This window comes from Buteo buteo, chromosome Z (assembly GCF_964188355.1).
Source record: "Buteo buteo chromosome Z, bButBut1.hap1.1, whole genome shotgun sequence".
Lineage (NCBI taxonomy): Eukaryota > Metazoa > Chordata > Aves > Accipitriformes > Accipitridae > Buteo > Buteo buteo.
Genome location: NC_134204.1, coordinates 10,142,786 through 10,164,777, shown reverse-complemented (window position 1 = coordinate 10,164,777; position 21,992 = coordinate 10,142,786). Strand labels below are relative to the sequence as shown.

The 21,992-nt window shown below is 41.1% G+C and overlaps 1 protein-coding gene across 1 annotated transcript in view; it reads left to right on the top strand.

The window, feature by feature from the left end:
- DCAF12 (DDB1 and CUL4 associated factor 12) overlaps positions 1 to 21,992 on the top strand; it is a 35,209-nt gene that overhangs the window by 1,996 nt on the left and 11,221 nt on the right. The window contains exons 3-8 of the mRNA XM_075020770.1: positions 9,978 to 10,184; positions 11,442 to 11,502; positions 15,747 to 15,940; positions 17,033 to 17,098; positions 17,699 to 17,861; positions 21,771 to 21,955. Coding sequence (XP_074876871.1) covers positions 9,978 to 10,184; positions 11,442 to 11,502; positions 15,747 to 15,940; positions 17,033 to 17,098; positions 17,699 to 17,861; positions 21,771 to 21,955 — 876 coding nt within the window. The remainder of the gene's footprint in view (positions 1 to 9,977; positions 10,185 to 11,441; positions 11,503 to 15,746; positions 15,941 to 17,032; positions 17,099 to 17,698; positions 17,862 to 21,770; positions 21,956 to 21,992) is intronic.

Here is a 21,992-nt window from a genome sequence, read left to right as displayed (position 1 = left end):
ATTAATAAATGGAGGAGATCATACTTTTTAGGTACTATTCTCTCTGCCGGAGTTAGTAGCCCAACTTCAGTTGCTGAGGTTGCAATTTCACATACGAAGTTCTGATTGAGTTAGTGCAAAATCCCAAATTTGTTCTTTGCAAGTTGGTTAGTGCCACAGAAATGAATCGAGTGTTGTAAGGAATGTATAGATCAAGCACCTCTTAAACCTCAAAGTATATCAGTTGGTGTGATTGTTTCTTTGCCTCAAGGTTTTTTTGCACTGAAGCTGTGCTCAGTGGTTGGACCTGCAAGGGACAGTGGTATTTTTTTTTATTTATTTTATTTCAGATGTTCTGTTATTATTCATAGTTACATAGCGAGAGGCTTTCATGCAGTAGCTCTTGAGAAGAAAGGCCTGGCTGTATAAACCAAGCAATCTTTGAACAGGAATAAGCCTGAAATAGAATCTCTCTACGTTCCTTCTCCACATGTGTTCATCACCTCAGCCGGTCAGCAGCCAGCACTGTTTGCGGAACAGCTTACAGGAGACAAACTCCTGCTGAAACACAAGCTCTCAAAAATCTTGCTTAGTCTAGCAAGATGACTGCCTGTTTTGTAGAGCTGCGGTGATTTTGCTGTGTTCTGTAACTTCTGTAGTTCCAGCACTGCTGCAGTGAAGATAAATGGGCAAGTGCATTGTTAACGCAACCTTGCAGAAAATTGTTTGGGACCAAACAATCGTGGAACTGAAAAGGGATTCAACCATATTGTTGTTCCCACTGCATGTGCTGCAGTGAAGTGTATGCTTCCACAGCTAGACTTAACATTACAGATGGACCTTGTCTTTTATTAAGCAAAAGACAACAATTACAAAAGAAGTCACTTCAGCATTGTGAAAGGTTGTATATGAATTATGAATACTGTAATAGCTTTAGCTTGGTTGCTTTGTGTTCACATTTGAACAAGTAGAGCGTTAAACTCTACACTCTAATTATGAGGGGTTTTTTCTCTCGTCTCCTGAGTAAGCGACCTAATAAAGAAGAATTCCTTTGCCGATTCTTAGACGCTGAAGTTGTGGTATTTAAGTTGGGAGTAAATCTAAAACAACTTGGTTGACTTTAATGGGGTTTGCCGCATTGGAGTTGCACATAATTAAAGTTAATGCAACAGAAAAATATAAACCATAGCAGTTATTTTAATCAAACCTTGAATGTGGCACTGAGAGCTTTTAGTATTTAATTTATAAATTGCCCTTAGCTATGCTGTGCCAGAAGGAGTCACTGTTTTTAATAACAAAACAAAAATACACTGCTGTCATAGAGGAGTAGGTTTGGTTTTAATCACTTGACAGTACTAGTTGGTATAAACACTGAAGAGAATATGGAGCTCTCTGCCGATTGTTCATTTTTGATGAGGATTATAACTTGTTTAGTTGTTTGTGGTGACTTTTTATCCTTAAAAATATCCATGGATATGATTGTGTATATGAAATAACTCTATTGTTCTCCAGTGGATCCTGGTGGTCACAGTTGGCCAGCTGTAAGTGAAATATTTGGGTTTCTTAAAGGTGCATGCTTTTTCTGATAGATTTAGAATTATGGAACCTATACAAGCATTGACGTGTCTAAAAATTCAAACACTATCACCTGGGCCTTTCTGAGGCAGGATTCATGTTTGCAAGAATCTCCTTGATCGTATATGCAATGGGTTTCTTAATGTTTTTCAAATTCAAATGAATGAGCAGGCAAACTTCTGAGAGGTGCGGATGTTTAGGGTGTGTCATGACGTTTAGGATGTGTCACAATGTTTAGGATGTGTTACGATGGCATCTAAATTACGAAGGGCTTATACTGAGAAGTCTTGGAAGAAGATAATGTCTGTAATCAATGTCTTCTGTTCAGGCTTCCTGGAGACACTTTGAGACTTACGTAGGAGACAAGCTTATGCCAAACAAAAATGCTGAACACGAGATTGCTGAAGTTCTTTTCTTTTCTTTTCTTTTCTTTTCTTTTCTTTTCTTTTCTTTTCTTTTCTTTTCTTTTCTTTTCTTTTCTTTTCTTTTCTTTTCTTTTCTTTTCTTTTCATTATTTCAGGAAATAACAAATAATAAAGCAGTTTCTAAAAAGAAGTTCTAATAATCATTTTGCAGCTTCTTTTGTTCCCTTAGTTCTGTGTATGTACTCAGGATGTAATTCTTTTGCTAATTGTGAAGTTAAGGATGAAAAAATACAAGAGCTGTGAATCATTCCTTAAATTCAAGAAGCTTGCTTATTGGTTTCTGGTTGCTTGAGAATATAATTGCCTGGAATATAATTTTTTTGTTTTGTTGTTTGGTTTTTTTTCCTCCCCCAGGCAGGCCTGATAGATGTATTTGTGTTTAAAAACTTCCTTACTGAATGCTTTCTTCTGTTTTCTCAGGTGGCTTTTCCAAGGCATGAACAGGTTCGTTTCTGAATGCTGGCTGATACCTTTTCTCTCTTTGGTAGATTCATGTGTTGCCTTGGATGCCCTGGTGCACATCACCAGCTGTTGTTTCTTCTTGGAGACTTTTAATTTGTTCAAGAGATCCCATGTCTGTTCTGTGCATTTCATACAATTATAACCTAGTCTTGTAGTCCTGGGGTGGTAGTGGTGAGAATACAATGCACAGTTGCTCTTCAGTCTGTGAATGTGGACTCTCTATGGGGAAAATGATTTCCACTTGCTTTGCGAGTTAATGTATCTTCTGGCTTTGCACATGTAATGAAGAATCAAGAAGACTGCTTGTTTCGGATACCAGGGAGGGAATGAGAAGTCATGCTCCTGCAGTTTGTAACTCTATTCAAAGTCCACTGAACAGTGACCAAAACTCGATGTAAATAAACCTCTGATGCCTGTAACTGACACTTCCGTTCACCTTTTTTTTTTTTTTAGCGGCTTTTGAGTAAGTAGCCAGGTGTTGTTTCTTGTCTCAAGACAATTTGGTTTGCTTTTTTTGTCAACTGCATGTGATACCCATGTCTGTCTTCTGAATCTGGTAGTTTCCATGACAGGTATAGAGTGGGTGGTAGCAATGCCCTTTAGCAGGCAAAGTCTCTCCCTTCTCCATCCTTTGTCATCTATCAACATGTGTTAACTGTCTGTCAGCCTCCTGAAATTAAACACAGAGGGCAAGACTCAAATAAAAACTGACAAATGTGATTTCTGGCAGTGAACAAACTCAATGACATCAAAGTGCATGCTGTTAGCTAGGAGTGCTTCAGAGTTTCATAGCAAGGTGGGGTGCCTGATTGCATGGTCTTGGCTCTGGAAATGTGAATTCAGTCAGTCAATTTGCTGACTGCTTTTACTGCTGCTCACTTCTCAGATGGTTTAGTTGTGTTCTGGATTGTTTCTCTTTGGACCCTTTCAAGGAGGATGTGTAAGGCCATTGCCCTCTTGCATTGCCTGTGCTGCACAACCTGTGAGTAGGTTTTGTGCTAAGATTGGTGCATGTTCTGATCTGCAGTGGAAAGGAGATGTACCAGTTTGATAGCTTAGTCTTTAAAGAGTCCATATTTCTTTGGGGCTTGGCATATTTTAGTAAATTGTATTGCCATAGAACAGAAGAACCTTATGGCAAGCGTTTTATGAACATGGAAAAGAGAGATGTTTACAGTCTGAATAAAAAGCAAGACTGAGAACTGGGAAAAATCAAACAGTGCTGCTCAGTGTGACCAGCAATGGTATTTGCATAATGACACTGTAAGCACTGTCTTGCTTTTGTTGTTTTGTTAGCAAAAAAAAACAAATTTGGAGGAGAACAATGATATCATTTTCCAGCTTGGCTGAGGGTTAAATTTTTGTGACCAGCTTCAGCTGGTGTGGAGTTGTGCTGTTGCAGAATGGGATGTTCCCACCTGCTCATTCTTGCTGGCACTGATGTGCATGTGGCTGGGGAGTCAGCTGGATCAGTTTGCTGCTTTGTGTTCAGATGCATTTTCTTGTAAGGTTAGTTTTCACTGAAGGCAGAGATATGATCCAGCTGACCTCGCAGCTACCTGAGGACTAATTGCTGTCACCAGGGTGGTGAGACTGGGTGGGTGGGTGAGGAAGAAGAATGTGGATTCTCAAAGATTGGCTTAAGCCAATTGTGAAACTTCATTGTGATTGATTCTGTCTTAGTGACTATTTTTAGCAAGGCAATGTGTTTATCTTGGGTTTCTTTCAAATGTTTGTATGAATGACAGGCATGTCCCTGTGATTTCCAAGAGCAGTACGTGAAGAACTGGGACGCAGAGCATGTTGTGAGCTCTTCTTGTGTGAAGAACAAGCAGTCTCTTTCATGCATGTTCTCTGTGCCTTGTAGATCTATATCCATCCTGCTTGTGTAATAAAAACATGCTGTAGCTCAGGGTGGCATCCTTTGGTTTTGTTCTCATTGATTCATACAATCAACTGAAAGATAGGGCTGTCTGTTCATCTGCTGTTCTGTGTGCAGGGGCAGCAGCAGAGGACATGAGAGAGTCTATGTGCTGCCTTGAAATGGCATCTCATAGGTCTGTTTTTTAATCTTGCTGTATAAAGTCAATGCTTTCAGTTAAGGGTGCATGGGAAGGGCACTTACATTTAACGAATTGGTAACTGTGGCTGGTTTGGGGTTTTTTCTTCCCCACTAAACTTGTCTCTGAAAGGCAGGTCAAAAAATGGAAGTAGACTTTACAGAAGATCCTGGCAAGCTGTTCTGCTCTCAGTATTGTATATAAGAGAAGGGTGGATTTTTGCAGTTCAGACTCTGGTCCTCAGATATTCTATTCCCTTCCATAGTCTTTACTTTTGGCAAGTTGATAAATGAAGTTCTGTCTTTGATGAATTGGGCTCATTTCTTGATTAACTTGATTGTAGCAGTTTGAAAAGGGGACAGCCACATAGTAATTGCATGGGAGCCATTTGCCAAAATGACTTCTCACAAATTCTGCAAAGTGAAAGAAAAAGAAGCTAGTAATCTCATGGGCTGTGAAAAGTAGGGCCAGATCATGAAGATTCATGGCTATGACAACTGTAGTACCTAGCCATGCCTGTCTGCCTTGATCATCAAGCAGTAGCACTGTTACAAGCTGTACATCTGACATGCTTTAAAAAAAATAAAAAAAGAGGGAAGATGGATTTCTCTCTGTCGTGTCATCCAGCCTGTTTCCTTGTTAGAACAAGGTTGTCCTGTAAAGAACACGATAGCTGAATCTGCTGTTTCTCACAGATGAAGTGTGGTCCTGGACTTCTGGCAGATGGCCAAAGGAATCCTAGCTTGGTAAATCCTGGATGTTAAGTTATTTGGCACACCAGTGGCTGATATGCATATGTTTTAGTAGCAGGAAGAACTGAATTATGTGCAAAGCTTAAAACTAAGGGACAAATATGCACAGTTCACTGTTTGGAGGTTAGTGGGGTTTTACTGCATCTAGGAAAAGTTTTTGGGGGCTGGTTTTTAGTTTCTATATAATGAGTAGCTGGAAAAGAAGTTCCTGCTTGCGATAAAAAAATAAATGTGTAGTTCAGCTATCAGGACTTTGTCAAGACTCTTAAGAGTCCCAGCTGCTTTGGAGTTATTTGCAGATATACTTACAAGAGAGCAAAGGTATCAGTTTGCTTGGAAGAAGTAGGCCAATTTCTGTTTTTTTCTTTGGATTTATGTCATTGTATGCTGTGGTTTTGGCTGCACTTGTTTAAAGCAGTCAGATTTTTTGTACTTTATTTACTGTAGTGTCTTGAAAACTCTTAAAATTTTATGCGTTCTTAGCTGGGTGCCTATCTTGTTTTTTAATATTTCTCCCTTTTTGGTTTTAGAAGTGTCTAACAACTGTTTGGCTTCTCTTGGCTTCTCTTTTGTTGGATTTACAGGGAGGATTTCTGGGCAATCAGTGGCGCAGCTTGCAAGTGTGAGCTTCTGGCTTCCTTTCCTGCCCCAGGTGATGCAAGAGTCCTAGCATACGCAGAAGTGCTTGCTTATTTTATTCTAGGGAGGTGGTGGTTGTTTGTAAACTACCCACTGTGTGCCAGGTTCCTTCCCAAGTGTTGTGGTTTAACCCTAGCCAGCAACTAAGCACCACACAGCTGCTCATTCATTTCCCCCCCACCCAGTGGGATGGGGGAGAGAACTGGAAAAGTAAAACTTGTGGGTTGAGATAAGAACAGTTTAATGGAATGGAAAGAAAGAAACTAATAATGATAATAACAACAATAAGATGACAATAATAATAAAAGGATTGGAAGAATATACAAAACAAATGATGCACAATGCAATTGCTCACCACTTGCTGACTGATGCCCAGTTCATTCCTGAGCAGTGATCCCCCAGGCCAACTGCCCCCAGTTTATATACTGGGCATAACATCACATGGTATGGAATATTCCTTTGGCCAGTCTGGGTCAGCTGCCCTGGCTGTGTCCCCTCCCAGCTTCTTGTGCCCCTCCAGCCTTCTTGCTGGCTGGGCATGACAACCTGAAAAATCCTTGACTTTTAGACTAAACATTACGTAGCAACAACTGAAAACATCAGCGTTATCAACATTCTTCTCATACTGGACTAACTCAAAACATAGCACTATACCAGCTACTAGGAAGACAATTAACTCTATCCCAGCTGAAACTAGGACACCAGGCAAGGGGAGAAGTTACTGCTTAGAACTTTACAGCTGAAACTACAAAGCCAGTCCCTTAACTGTGCAAAGCTTCTTGCCCTAAGAGCAGTTGCTGTTCTGGTTACAGTAATATTGTGCAACTGGAGGAGAAAAGTGAGGAAGTTAAAAAGCAATTCAAGGGCTGATGGTGGATTAGAGTGGCGTACAAGCAGGTGAAAGTAGTGCAAGAAATATGTCCTGTTCCTGCTTCCGAGAATATCTTTATTTGGAAGCTTGGTGTAGGAAAATGATGTTGAGGTTGAAGATCCAGGGCAGAAGTGTGAAGGTCTGATGCTTCAGCATTGTGTGTTGCCAAGTTCTTTACCTTCTCAGCCCAAGTAGCTGAGTGTTTAGCTAATGGAATTTTGCATTAGAGTAAGTCTTTATTAGCCTCATATCAAACATGGATGTATGACGGTGTCAGACTGGAGAATGTGAAGGGTTTTTAATTTCAGTCCTCATACCTGTTGAGGTGCTCTTCGAAGTGTGAATCTCTTACAGCTGAAGCACGATTTTACCAAGTCAGTGGACATCCTGAGGTGTGGATATGTCTTCCTAATTAGCACTTCTGGTGCCTGCTGTAGGACTTGCAGATGATGCCTGCACGCCTTAATCTTAGGTACTTAACTGTTGATTTTGTGGGGTTTTTTTCAGTAGTTGAAGGAGGAGTTGGGTGTTTCTGCTGGAAGGAAATACTGAGGTGGAAAGGAGGATATGTGCTCACAGGGGAAGGACAAGGGAGGGTGAGAGGAGAGGGAATTACTGGTCCTGATCCTGCAGTGCAGGTGTTAATTTTCAGGGATGTGGTTAGGGCAGAGGGACTGCTGTGTGCATCATGTTTTTACTAGCTGTCTCAGGCAGTAAAGTGCACTGTAAGGCTTGGGAGAAGTGAGGAGTGCCTCCGTCCTACTCAGCTGCACTTCAGCTGTTGCCTGACTCCACACCTGCATACAAAATAACTAAACATGAAAATTCAGTCCCTGTAGGAACAGGACTTGTTTGTGCAAGACTGCCTACAGCGGAAGATCAGTTGCGGGTTGAAGGTAATGCATAGTTCTAGGTACAACACACAAATAGCGATGAATGGAGCTCAGCTTTCTCTGTAAAATGGGTTTAACATACCATACTTCATCGGGTTTTGATTTGACATTAATATTCTGCTAGTTCAGTATATCAAGAATAATAGATATGCTCCTAAATTTTCTTGGTCTTTTTTTTTACACTTATTAAAGAACAGATCTACAGTCTGTGAGAGTTCACCAAAAGCAACTTCTATGTATAACCTCTCTGAGAACCTCTAGATTTATCTTTTGTCCTTGAGAAATGACTGACAAAGGATTTCAGAATAATTACCTTGAAGTGTTGTCATGTCCCAATTTCTCAGGATGAAGACTCAGGTTTCCTGATTCCCAGGTCAGGATTAAGGTGAAACACACCAGGGATATACCTTAACTCACAAAACTCAACTTTTATTCGCTCACAACAAGAGTTGGCATGCTCACCACAAAAATTGGTATGCTTGCAACAAAAATTGGCATGAAACTATGTCAGTAAACCGTGTAACATGTGGTAACCATACATTGCCAAACATATACTACAGGCCTTGCTTATTTAGGGATCAGTTCAGGCAAGACAGTAAGGAGAGCCCTCCCGTTGAGTCATGAGGTTCAGAGCAGACCCCCTTGCTTTATAGACTCCTTCTCAAAGAGGAGCCCAGGGGTGACTGGATCCATTCCTAGTCCTAGACTTGGTCAGTGGGTTTGTATCTAAAGGGATAAGGAGTGGGGGTTATGGAAAAGGAAAGAGAGAACAAGACAGAGAGAGAAAAAAGGAAGAGAGAAAGATTTCACCAGTCCTGGGTCCAGCATTGCTCCAGTCAGCCGAGGGTCCAGTTCTGGTGGGCGCACGCATGTGGGGCTTCAGTTTTTGTCCTTTTATCATCTTTGCCCGTCCTTTGGGCAGGCATTCAAACTCATTAGGCTAATTAGTGTCATGAGCAGTTTGTGAGCCTTTGGGAAATGGGTCGGTGGGCTTGCAGGTCATTCGGGGACTAACTTCTCCTTCCCTGCAGACGTTGATCTTTGGCCATGCATGGTCAGCTGCCCTGCTCAGCATATCAGAACAGGGAGCTGTGCACCCTCCAGTCCTGTTGCTGATGGGTGATGATCAGCTTCTTTTCACCTGTGGTTCCTTGCTGGGCAGAGTTCATAGTTAAGCAGAACTTGCCCCACCACAATGTTTGAGACATTAACTCTTTCAGTCTCTCACAGGTGTGTATTTTTTAAATTGCATTGAGTCTTCTTTTTTGTTGTTGTTGTTGTCTTCTCCATCTTCAGTTCACTTCCAGAGGCTTTGAGACAATGTTCTTTGGTTATAAAAGGAACAAAGTTGTGGGGCAGGGCATGGAATTTAATTATAATCCTGGGCTATGATTTTACATCACTTTCCTTAGTGCCAAGTCAGCTTCAGATCCTCCATTTGCTCACTTCACTTATGTTCCCTCAAAGGGCTTTGTCCCCTCTGTTATACCTACTTGACTGTTAGTGCAGCAGCCTTCTGAACAATATCTGTGAAATGATCCAACCCAAGAACCTCCCAAATGAAAGTGCACTTTAGCAGGTGATGTAAACCTTTGTTCTGGCTTAGACTGTAGTCCTGTGGTCATACTTGTTTGAACTGACATAACTCTGGGTATCATGTCTGTTTGAAGAGTTGTAAGGCTTTATAACTGAGTCTTCTGCCAAGGGGACAGTGACACAGAGCTCCAACTTCTAGTCTTTTTGTGGGATGAGGTATGTAGCTAGATATCTTTTTTTAGTTGTTTACACTGGCAGTACTATATTTAGTTACTATTTTCTGTGTATCACCAGAAAATAAACTCCAATTGTATAAATTGATAAGTGTCAGTTTGCCAAAGCCAAAACTTCATCGTAAGTATATTATCTGGGAGGCAGGAGACTTGTGCTAAGTCCCCTGGGGTTTACTGCCTGTTTTGAGGTGGGTCTCTTTCTCATTGTGGTACAGTAAAACTGAAAAACAATATTGTTTTGTCATGGTATTGAACAGGGAAAAGAGTTTTAGATTCAAGGGGTTTGTTAAATGGGAAACCTCCCATGACAAATTTCTCTCCTCTCTCTTCCATTGTTGTGAAAACCAAATGGGATGATTGAAATAAAACCCACTGTAATGAAGTTAGTTTACTTGTTCTAAGAAGGAATTTATACATTTTTTTCAGCCATACTCCCAGCATTTGTGTATTCCAACTTTAAAAGAATGTCAATTCAAAATAGGGAGGATATTTGACCATCTTGGTTTTTTTGCCTGTTTGGTGATAACTTACATCTCCTGTTTTTTTCCCCAGTTATTTGTAGTAGATGTCCAGACTGGTCAAATTACCAAGATTCCTATTCTGAAAGATCGTGAACCTGGCATGGTGAACCAGCAGGGATGTGGTATTCATGCTATTGAGCTCAACCCCTCGAGGACCCTTCTGGCCACGGGTGGAGACAACCCCAACAGTCTTGCAATTTATCGTCTGCCTACACTCGATCCTGTCTGTGTGGGAGATGTAAGTAGGAGTATTTGGGGAAAGCTTATTCTGTCACGTACAAGAATTACTACTTTGAAATGCCTAACATGAGAGCAAGGTTAAGATTTGGGAGTCTTGTAGTGGAGAGTGAATTTCTGAAAGCTTGAAAACATTCCTGATGAAGTTGCCTTTTTTGACAAGATCTCTTAAATATGAGTGACTACACAAACATGTGAAAAGATTCTCAAGGTTCTGAATCAGATTTCTTCTTCCTCGCCCTCACTGAGGTCTACTTGAGATTACTTTCAAGCACTGAAAATGCAACAAAATCCTAAATATTAAAGTCTAATTGTGGTGATGACCTCTGAAACTAGTTTTAGTGAAAAGGCTCTTTTGAGAAATTGAAAAGATGATACAAGTTGTTCAGATTTTCCCCTTCTCCAGTGCAGCTTTTTTATGTATTATTCCAGAGGTGGAACTTGGCTTTGAGGATTAGTTCTAACCCAGTAGCTTATGGCACTTTGATAGACTCTGGTACTGCTTATATTTCTGAAACATCATGAGGCCTTTTTAAAATTGCCAGTCCTAAAAAGAAAAAAAGGCTGAAATGAGTATAGTTGTGTCCTGTAAGCTTCTTTCTCATTTCTTCTTTTTAGTCAGGTTTTCACATAGACATTAACTACAACAGCAGAGGTCAGGTCAGAGTTTCTGCAGTAGCACACAACCAGCTGCAGAAAGGCTTGACTCTGAAGAGTTGTATGACTAGCTATTCATTTGCATGCTGCTGTGGCTTTGCAGCTCTTCAAACAGCACTAGAGCCTTTTGGTCTTCTGTTTCCCCACAGGTTTCCCACCTAAAGAAAAGATTCTTGAAGTAATGGTCTTGAAAAATTAATCTGTAGATCATATATTGTAAACTAAGATTTTTGTTACTTTTTATAGTAGGGATGTGCATTTGAGGAAATAAAAGTATGTAGCTACTTCACAGATGTAAAGAATGCCACTTTCAAAAAGGAAAATCTAAGTCTTTACAACTGAGATAAATTTGTCCTTGGTCAGAGACCTGTTGCTCCATCACCTGAATGCTGTCTATTAATTATACACTTCAGAATCAAAAGAAGTTAAAATTACTGTTAGGTCCTTAAACTGCTCCAGCTTGATACTGGAATCCTATGTGTATGTTTTTAATGTAGGTCTGTCCTTCTGAGTTTGTACTAAAAAAGTGAAGAATACTTCTCTGCTTTGAGACTACTCTAGAGTATAACGGCACAGCAAAAATCTGTCTTTTTTCTTTTAGGATGGACATAAAGATTGGATATTTTCAATTGCATGGATCAGTGATACTATGGCTGTTTCTGGTAAATTTTTTCTTTTTTCTTTTTTCTTTTTTTTCTCCAGAATTTTATACTGATGTACAGCACTTGATAGGTCTTAGGGAAGCACCTTTATCAGGGCATTTGAAACCACTTGGAACTACCATGGCTGTTTAAACCCTTCTTGGTCTCAGTACAGTGCTTCACTTTGTTTTATTTGTAAGGCCCTGGTCTAGACTTGATTTTTCTAGTGTCAGACAGAATACTACTGTCTTTCCAGTAGGTGTTGCCATGAGAGGGTCTCTAAACACAATGAGTTACAGGAAGGATTCCACACAAGAAGAATAATTTCAAGAGGGATGTTGGTTATCACTTAATAACTTTGGAATACAGCAGAGCAATATCAGTTTCCTGAAAACCTTTGAATAACTAATTAAAACTCAGTTTGTTTTGTCAAGCTATCAGTACAGTTGTGTGTATATGTGTGTGTGTATATATATATGTATATGCACATATATTATGGCAGTTTATACAGAAGGCTATAATAGAAAAGGTCAGTTACTGACTTCTTAGTAACTAGTTGAATAATCAGTGTAACTTCATAAAGTATTACTTAGGTTGTGGTGGGTTGACCCTGGCTGGATGTCAGGTGCCCACCAAAGCCGTTCTATCACTCCCCCTCCTCAGTTGGACAGGGGAGAGAAAATATAACAAAGGGCTCGTGGGTCAAGATAAGGACAGGAGAGATCACTCACCATTTACCATCACGGGCAAAACAGACTCAGCTTGGGGAAAATTAACTCAATTTATTACAAATCAACCAGAGCAGGGTAATGAGAAATAAAACCAAATCTCAAAACACCTTCCCTTCACCCCTCCCTTCTTCCCAGGCACAACTTCACTCCTGGATTCTCTACATAACCCCCCCCAGTGGCACAGGGGACAGGGAATGGGGTTTATGGTCAGTTCATCACACATTATTTCTGCTGCTTCAACCTCCTCAGGGGCAGGACTCATCACACTCTTCCCCTGCTCCAGCATGGGGTCCCTCCCACAGGAGACAGTCCTCCACGAACTTCTCCAACGTGGGTCCTTCCCACGGGCTGCAGTTCCTCACAAACTGCTCCAGCGTGGGTCCCTTCCACGGTGTGCAGTCCTTCAGGAGCACACTGCTCCAGCGTGGGTCCCCCACGGGGTCACAAGTCCTGCCAGAAAACCTGCTCTGTGGGCTCCTCTCTCCACAGATCCGCAGGTCCTGCCAGGAACCTGCTCCAGCGCAGGGTTCCCACAGGGTCACAGCCTCCTTCGGGAACCCACCTGCTCTGGCATGGGGTCCTCCCCGGGCTGCAGGTGGAGATCTGCTCCACTGTGGACCTCCCTGGGCTGCAGGGGGACAGCCTGCCTCACCAGGGTCTTCATCACAGGCTGCAGGGGAATCTCTGCTCCGGCGCCTGGAGCATCTCCTCCCCCTCCTTCTTCACTGACCTTGGGATCTGCAGGGTTGTTTCTCTTACATGTTCTCACTCCTCTCTCCGGCTGCTGTTTCTGTCTGTCCCAGCAACTTTTTGTCCTTCTTAAATCTGTTATCACAGAGACGTTAACGACTATTGCTGATGGGCTCGGCCTTGGCCAGTGGCGGGTCCGTCTTAAAGCCAGCTGGCATTGGCTCTGTCGGGCACAGGGGAAGCTTCCAGCAGCTTCTTACAGAAGCCACCCCTGTGACCCCCCCTGCTACCAAAACCTTGCCACGCAAAGCCAATACATAGGTAAAGGCAGCAATACTAATATGCTATTGCATTAATACTGTCTTTCTGTGCTGACAGGGTATAGTATGCTGTACAAGGAGGAGTCAAACTGCAGGTGACAGAAAATCATAACAGTCTCCTAAAAATCAAATACTTGAAATGTTAGTTCAGTAAGTTTTTTGTTGGGTTTTTTTTCCCCAAAAAAAAACCCAAAAAGCTAATCCTGGAATTTGATTTTGAATTTAATATAAAAGTTGATCCTTGCAAGTCTCCAACCCAAATATTTGCATTAAAAAAACATTGTCAGCTAGTAAGCTTAAAGAGAACAGCAGAGGTGATTACAAATATCCAAGGGAAAGATAAGGACCCAATGGAATAGGGGCACAGCATGTGAGATTGAACTGTGTTGCTCTCAATGTTTTCTGCATGCTCAAAGGTGGAGGTGTGAGGAGAAGAATGCCATGTTCTCTGTTGTATGATACTTACAGCAGGATGTACATTCTAGTCTCCAGATCTGGGACACCACGGAAAACTTGTTGAAAGCATTTGGCAAGTCTGATTGCTAAACTGAGTTCTTCAGAACTTTGCTGATGATCCTAATCTGGAGAAAACAAAGACAACTAACTTTTGATGTTGTTTTAGTCTTACATATTTCAATTACATCTGTATCTGAAAGTGTGGAGCAGAAATATTTGAACTCCAAATATTTAGGACATAGCAAATACCTTTATCTGAATTAAGAAACTAAATGCAATTTTTTTGTGACTTTCTTGGGGTGGGCTGAATGTCACAGGAGGAGAAAAAGGGCATTTGGTCCCATGGCAGATCACACTGATCATATAGCTTGAGGTTAGAGATTCGGCAGTATTCTTGTCACTGCCGTCAAAATGGTTGAGAGAGTACAAAGAGGAGCAAGGGCTTGATTATTCCTCTTGCTTGTGTTAACTTCAACAAGAACAAGGCAGGACTCTGCTTCTAAAACCTGCAGCAGTGTATTTCAGTAGTCCATAAGCATAAAATTAAACTCTTGACTAAACAGCCATAGCTGAGGGAGAGTGCATCAGTCCACTCAGTTGTATTGGCTGGATAAAAAGATTTCCATGGCAAAAGCTTCAGATGGGATGAATAATTCCCAGGATGACTTGAGCATAGGGTAACAAATGTTATTCTCCTTGGCTTCAGGGCTAACCGGTTGAACAACATATATTGACTTTTTCCCCTGCTAAAGCTATTAAAAGGGAGGGCTTCCTCCTAAAGTATGTCCCCATGTTTAGAAATTCTGTTGCTTGAGTGTTCAGCCTCCATAACAAGCAAGATAAGATGCCATTAAAAACCATCAGCATGTAAATTGAGTGGCAGGATGTTTTGTCGTGTGTGCTGCCTGCTGCTATGCAAGTGCCATTGGGAAGCTCCTTTTGTATTTTGCTGTAGTAGGTGATAGTGGCAAATGACTGCACCATCTGTGAGGGGGCAAAGCCATCTCTGCTGTGCTGGACTATCCGTATTGCAACAAGATGTTTTGCTTAACTGTCTTTGCAGCTTATTCCCTGTGATGTACCAAAGCCTATAAATTTAATAGTCTGATATAGATATTTATATATATATAAAAATATATATATAAAATAGTCTGATATATATATATTATTTTCTGACATCTTTATTATGCATTCCTTGTGAGAGAAGGAGGGATGTGTTTTTCACATTTTGTAGGGAAGAAATTGAGGTACATGTCAAACCTGTCAGAGCTGCCTTAGATGGAAGTGAGTTGCCAAAACACCAGAAGGGGTGGGTATAAGGCCTTGGATTAAGCCTGTGTTGGTCTATGAACCAAAGACATTCAGCTTTCTTCATACAGTATTGTTACTCTTATTGATTCATATTTTGGATTAATGTCTTCAGTAGAAAAACAAAATGAGTTCTTACTTGTTCAACTTCTTGTTTAAAGAATGGAACACAGGAACTGAAGTTGCACTGGTTTTAGCAAAATAATTTTTAAAATAGATTTCATCCAAATTGGTACGAGTTGTGGTTTAAAATAGCTGTTTCTGTTCAGTCCATGAATGTGTGTGTACATATCCATAAGCATACTGGTAGAAATCAAATTAACCCAAATTGGCATAAACCCAACTGAGTTCTCTTGGAGGTTTTTGTATTGGCTTAACAGACTGTCAGTCTCAGCCTTGGTAAGTCAGGCTGAACTTGTAGGCTATTCAGTTGCCTCTGAGTTTATTCCATGTGCGAATCTCTAATGCTGATTGTTGTACAGGATTGTGTTTTTTGATGCATCCTAATCAGTTTGACAACAGATGAGGTGATCTAGCTGCTTGGGAACCCTGTAGAAAAACCACTTGACAATGACTTCACAATGTTATGAACTTTACAGCTCAGTAAAACCATGTTTTTGTTAGGCACCAAGAGTGTGTTCAGTTAGAATAAATTAATAGTATCCTTTCTTTCTTTCAGACTCCGTTGTTTATTCCTTTTTTAAAAAGGGGATTTATGTATATGTGAAATGGACTATTTTTTTATGGACTATTTATTCAGGTTCCCGGGATGGTTCAATGGGACTTTGGGAAGTAACAGAGGATGTGTTGTCCAAAAGCGATGCCAGGCATAATCTCTCTCAAGTTCCTGTCTATGCCCACATAACACACAGGGCTCTGAAGGATATCCCCAAGGAGAACACCAATCCTGACAACTGCAAAGTCCGAGCATTGGCTTTCAACAATAAGAATAAGGTCAGTAGGATAAGCAAGACTGCTGAGAAGTCATAAAACTGTCCATATGTATTAGAAAAAGGAAAAAGTGATCTAAATAAAAAATACCAGAGAAGCAACCTAATACTTTTTTCCCCTGATCCTTTTGCATCCTTATGATGTGAGATGGTATTCTTCATCTGTTATGTCTGCTTCTGCCCCAAGTGAATGGAGAAGTCCAGTAGAAAAAAAACGCCACATGTTTTCAGAAGGAACAGTTTTGCTGGGTTTGATTTTTAGACTTGCATCCGAAGTGGGGGAGACAGGGAATGTTTACAAGAAGCGGATAAGGCACCAAAACACTTCTTGCAGATTGAATCCCGCTCTTGAGTGCTCTTGTTTCTTTCCTTCCCCTTTCGTGAAGACCAGGTAACATTCAGGCAGTTCTGTTTTGATGACTGAATCATTGCTGGATTTCTCAGCAAGTAAGGTGGCTGACTGACAGGGCAGGCACCAGTGCTTGCTTTGGTGTTACTTTGTTGGTGTTTGACAAACAGTAAATGTTAACCTCCCCCATGCTGATCTCTTGTTATTGCTAGTGGGAATAGCAATTCATCCTCCACTATTCTTTCTGCCCTAAAAGAACAGAGAAGGTCTGGAGCAAAGGCGGGTGTGCTTTCAGAAGCACGGTGCTCCTATGGGCTTTACTTTTCACTATAGCCATTAATTACTCCTCTGTTACGGAGACTTCATGTAGCTTTTTCAGTAGAGTAGTGCCTGGAAAGAAATGTCTGCTTCAGCATCAGAATCAGCGTGGGAGCTGCTGAAGAGAATTGTCAACTCTAGATTATACTGTCTAATAATTCATTATTTGATTGTCTAACAAAATCTATACTTTTGAAAGTTATTTTTGGTTTTTTTATTGTTTTATTATTTTTATTCTGCCTGGCACCTTTGTGTTGTATTACATTCTATCAAGTTCAGTATTAAATGAAAATTTATCTTGGTAAGCATGCACAGGATTACGAATGAGTTTAATCTAGACTATGCAGCCTGCCTAGTAGAGAGTGTGAGTTTGTAAGGACATCTGTAATACAGAAACTAACTCTCTTTTTTTTTTTTTTTTTTAAATAGGAGCTGGGAGCTGTGTCCCTAGATGGATATTTTCATCTCTGGAAAGCAGAGCACACACTGTCGAAGGTGCTTTTCTGTTTGTTGGTGTTAAATTTTAAACAGCAGTTAAGGCTGTTAACTATTCTTCATCTCCTTTAATGCTTGAAGAAAGAGCAGCAGTGTTTGTAAAACACTTAAAAGCTTTATGTAAAATGAAATGTCCTGAAAATTAGAACTTGAGGAGAGAAACTCTGCACTCCCCTTATTTTGGAGGGTGGGGAGTGCTCTTAACTTTCTGCCAGTTCACCCAGCCATATCTATGCTAGCATATGTGGTAAGCTTTTTCAGCTGAGAGCTGATGTCTGTGTACAGCCACTGAAGAAATAACAGTAGCTTAGAAAGATGTAAAACAATTTATCAAAATGTCCATTGTTCTTTGTATAATACTTGGCTTCAGCCTTTATCATCTCAGTTTGGTTCAGATAAGGCATCCCATCTCTTTCAGGTTTTTTCTCTGGGTCAGGTTGTTGCTTTTCTCTTAAAGTTCTATTTCTGTGGTAAACTTATTTTTTAGCTGCATTTTGTTTTTTTCACTGCAGCTTCCTTGAACATATCTTACAGAATTGTTCTATTAACATCTTGCTCTTTTCTCATAATGGGTTGATTTTTTTTTCCTTCTGTTTCCAGTTACTTTCCACAAAGTTGCCATACTGCAGGGAGAACGTGTGTTTGGCGTATGGTCAGGAGTGGTCAGTCTATGCAGTAGGATCACAGGCACATGTCTCCTTTCTGGATCCCAGGCAGCCTTCGTATAACGTGAAATCAGTGTGTTCCAAAGAACGAGGCAGTGGTAAGAAACTTTTCAAAGGGTGCTTCAAACGGTTTGTTTGCAGAAGTAGCTGTTAAGACTGCAGTAAGATAAGCTTTTAATAAATAGGAAGTGTTTTTCATGAGATAGACTGAATCATTAATAGTATATGTAGGTTTTGCTTTTATGACAGTATTCTTTGAGCAACCAACAAACCAAATGTGAAAGCAACTCTGAAATCTAATGATAGACAACATTTAGTGCTTTTATGATCAGCTAAGTTGTACACCATCCAAATATTGCTGAATTTTACAAGTGTGTATTTTACTTCTACTTATTTTTTTTACTGTTTGTCTTATTCTGTTTTACTTCATCTTAAAGCAAATCCAGTCTTTATACCACTATTAATACTGTCTATTGCATTTTCCTCTGGGAACAGGAAAAAAGCATGTTGTTTGCTCTGTGCTATCATATTGGGAGTCTATGCTGTGAGTGAATGCTTGCTTTGTAATTTTAAAGTCATGAGTAAGACTCTTAATTTTCAATGTGTATTTATTTGCTTTAAATATACAAAAGCTCACTTTAAAAAAAAAAAATTTGCACATTTGAGTGCAGTTTTCTTTTTCTGGTGTGGATGCAGTATGTCCAATTGAACTTTACACCAGGGCCAAATGTGAGGGCTTGCAGGATGCATGGTCCCATAAGCTTCTTCCCAGATTCTATTTTCAAGTATGAGAAGGTGCTGTGCTGTGATGCCTGTTTTAAACCATATTAATCTCAGACTAATACATTGCAGTCCTTATTTAGCTGGTGTCTAGGCATCCATCTCTTCATCAGGCAAGTTATCAAAAGAGAATGCATGTAGGCAAGGATTAGGAAAGTTTTATTTATGTGGTTACCAGAGTTTGAGCGGTCTAAATAAATGTCAGGATCTGCTTCTTTCAGACATGGGAGAAGTTTCTGTAATATGAGAAAAGGTGCTTTCCCAGCTCATGTTGTCACCTGAACATCTTACCAGCAACAGTCCTTGCCCTGACCCACTGTCAGTGAGGGCTCTGTGGAGGTCCTGACACTGTCACCCTTCAGTATCACAGGGAAGAAATACCAAGTCACTGGAGCGTGGTGCCCAGTGGTGGCTGAAAGGTTCTGCCTTCAGTACGTGATCATCCGTGATGGCGGGATGATCTGTGTGTAGGTAGTATCTCTGGGGCATCTCCAGTTCATGTCTGGAGAATGCCTTTGTCAATGCTGCTTTCTGTCCTGCATAGTAGGCAGAGCTGGATGATTTTGGCATGGTGGTGGAGGCACATAAGTAATATTCATTCCCAAGATACCGAGTGTTTCAACTTTCTGTTGATCTCACTGGGACTTGGAGCATGCAGCACCTCTAGAAAGTAGGCTCTTTATTGATTTATGGACTGAAATCTGGGTTGACTTTTAAGTGCTTTGATGTGTTACCTGAATGTGCTTTCAGCTTCCAAATGTACCTGCTGAACGTGGTAAGTCCACATTAACTTCAGATCATTAGTGTTGTATACAAAAGCAGGTCAGAGAAAGGTGGTCATTTAGTAAGTCTGGAACTGGGGCTTCTCTATATGAGAAGGTTAGCTAATGCTTTTTAGTGCATCTTCTAAGTGTTGCTTTTCTTAGCAGTTGTACAGGGAAGTGCCGGCCCTGGACTCTCGTTCTTGATCTGCGAGAGCAACTGCTTTCTGCTCGACTGGCGTGCAGTGCAATGTTGCGTGCCCTTGACTTTATATCCTGAAGGTAGCAATGTTAATGTAGTGGACAGGGCTTGCATGGCATGGACTCTGTGTCTGCTCCTTGTGTAGGACAGGCTACTGCATCCTCATTTCCTTCTGGGATTTGTAGACCCTCCCTGCCTCTCAGGAGTAAGACTCAATTTGCTGACCCAAATAGTCCAGGTCGACAGGTGGTAGAGTGGTGGCTATGTTGGAGAGCTTACTGTGATCAGTTCTGGGCACAGGCTGTGCTTTTCGTTTGATGGGAATGATGAATCTGAGGTACTTCAGCCCCTTAGGAGCCAATTTGAAGTGCTCTTCTTGAAAGCCTGTTCTAAACATCGTCTTAGTTGTGGGTACATCACAGATTCCTTCAGTTAATTTTTTTTATTAGAGAAAGATCCACAGTCATTCTGCATTTTGCATCTTTTTATTAATAAATTGCATTGAAAAGTATATGCCATCTGCTTTCATACTCCTTCACCTGTTTCTGTTAAGTAAGTGTTCTGCTGGGTTGTTTGTCAAGAGCACTTCCAGAGTAAAAATAAGAGGAGCTCTCCTCTTGTGCCTTTCTCCTCTTATCCAAGTGACTGCTCTTGCTGATTGTAGAGGGCTTGAAGCTTTCTGCATGTATTTGCCAGCGCCAGGCCCTTGTAATGAGGGGGGGAAGATCTCTCCAACTTGCTCAGATGCATTTGTAGTTCTCTGAATTAAAGTGGAGATTCTTATATGAATCTGGTAAATCTAATTCAGCAGGTGTGAGACTTTCACAGCGGTTTCCCACCTATTAAGCCTGCAGCCAAGACTTCACATCTGGAGCAGGACAACATGGCCTTGCCTGTTCTAAGTGTGTGGCACAGATGCTGGCGGCTGTGGATGTAACATCAGGTTGTGGAAGGATGAGGATGTGTTTCTAGGTAGGACTCTGTACAAAAGGGAAGGGGGAAGCTCCCTGGCTGCATCCACACCTCACGCGTGTCTGCTGCCACGTGTACCGCTGGGTGTATTCCAGTATGTTACAAGTTCCGTGGTGTTCAGTCTCACTTGGTATGGTGACAACAGTTGGCATGTGGATGTAGTTGGCATAAGTTGCTCTTTTCCCCTTCTGTTTGAATGCTTGTTCAGGCTGTAATTCAGTGGTACTTTGAAGAGGGCTTAAAAAGCCATAGGGTTTATAACTTGGCATCGTGTTGTGCAGGAAGGAAAAACATAGACATGGCGGGGTTTAATCTGTATAAAAGAGTTGTTTGGGGTGGAGTGCTTACACAGAACAAACCTTCTACACAACAAATAGAGATGAGATGACAAGACATTTTGCAAATTGCAAGTTTCTACATACAGAGTCTCCCCAAGATTATTTCCAAGGGATCCTCATTTAGCTGAGGCTTCAGGTTTAGAATTTGTGAAAACAAAATGTACTTTTATTCAATCTAATGGCATAACTGAATTGTGGTAGAATGTTTTGTTTGGACTGGAAAATTGCTGTAGCTTCTCATGTACTGGTGGAACATGGCGTTGCTTAGGTTGCAGGATTCCTAGTCTCTTTTCATTGCTGGGTGAAGTGCTAAAAGTGCCAGCTACAAAGAATAAGGTGTGCTTGTGAGAATACTTGAGTGGAGATAGCTGCAAAATTACTTAAGAACCTCATCTATCTTAGCAGCAAAGTGACTAGTGGTTATTATGGTTATACTTGCTTGCAGCTAGCCTGTTGATCCGCAAAATGCACTTGGTGGCAGCTGGGACAGTGATTTTTCTCACACGGTCGCTTATCAGGTAGCTAGATAGGGTGTGAGCTCACAGAGGAAACCAGTGTGACTTTCTTTCCTCTGCTGCCACGTACTTGTTCATGGTGTGTTCGCTTAGAGGCTTGTGAAAGACAGAACAAAGCTGCTCTTGATCCTAAATGGCTTATGATCTTTGCTTCTCTGGCAGAGCTGGGACCTGCTGAGAATGAAGCTTCTTACTGTGCACAATCAGTGTAGCTGATGGCCTCAGAGGAGAAGGGAAGTAGTATATGTAACTGAAGCTGCTGTTTTAATAGCATCAATGGGATTTGTCTGCACTGCTCCATAGCAGTGGGGAAACTTACATATTGTGAAGAATATGAGTAGGTAGTTCCTCTTAAAATACTAGACATCAAGCAGCAGCACTGCAGAGCCAAAGCATCCCTCTTCCTTACTGCATTGTATGTCCCTTCTCTGTTTGACAGGTATTCGATCGGTGAGCTTCTATGAGCACATCATCACAGTGGGAACGGGGCAAGGTTCCTTACTGTTTTATGATATCAGAGCCCAGAGGTTCCTGGATGAAAAGACCACACATGCCTGCTATGGACAGAGGCAGAAACCAGGAGGAAGTGAAATTTTGAAGCTGACTACTGGGAAAGGCTGGCTGGTGAGTAGGAGGCTCAGGAGACCCTTTGAGGCTGTAG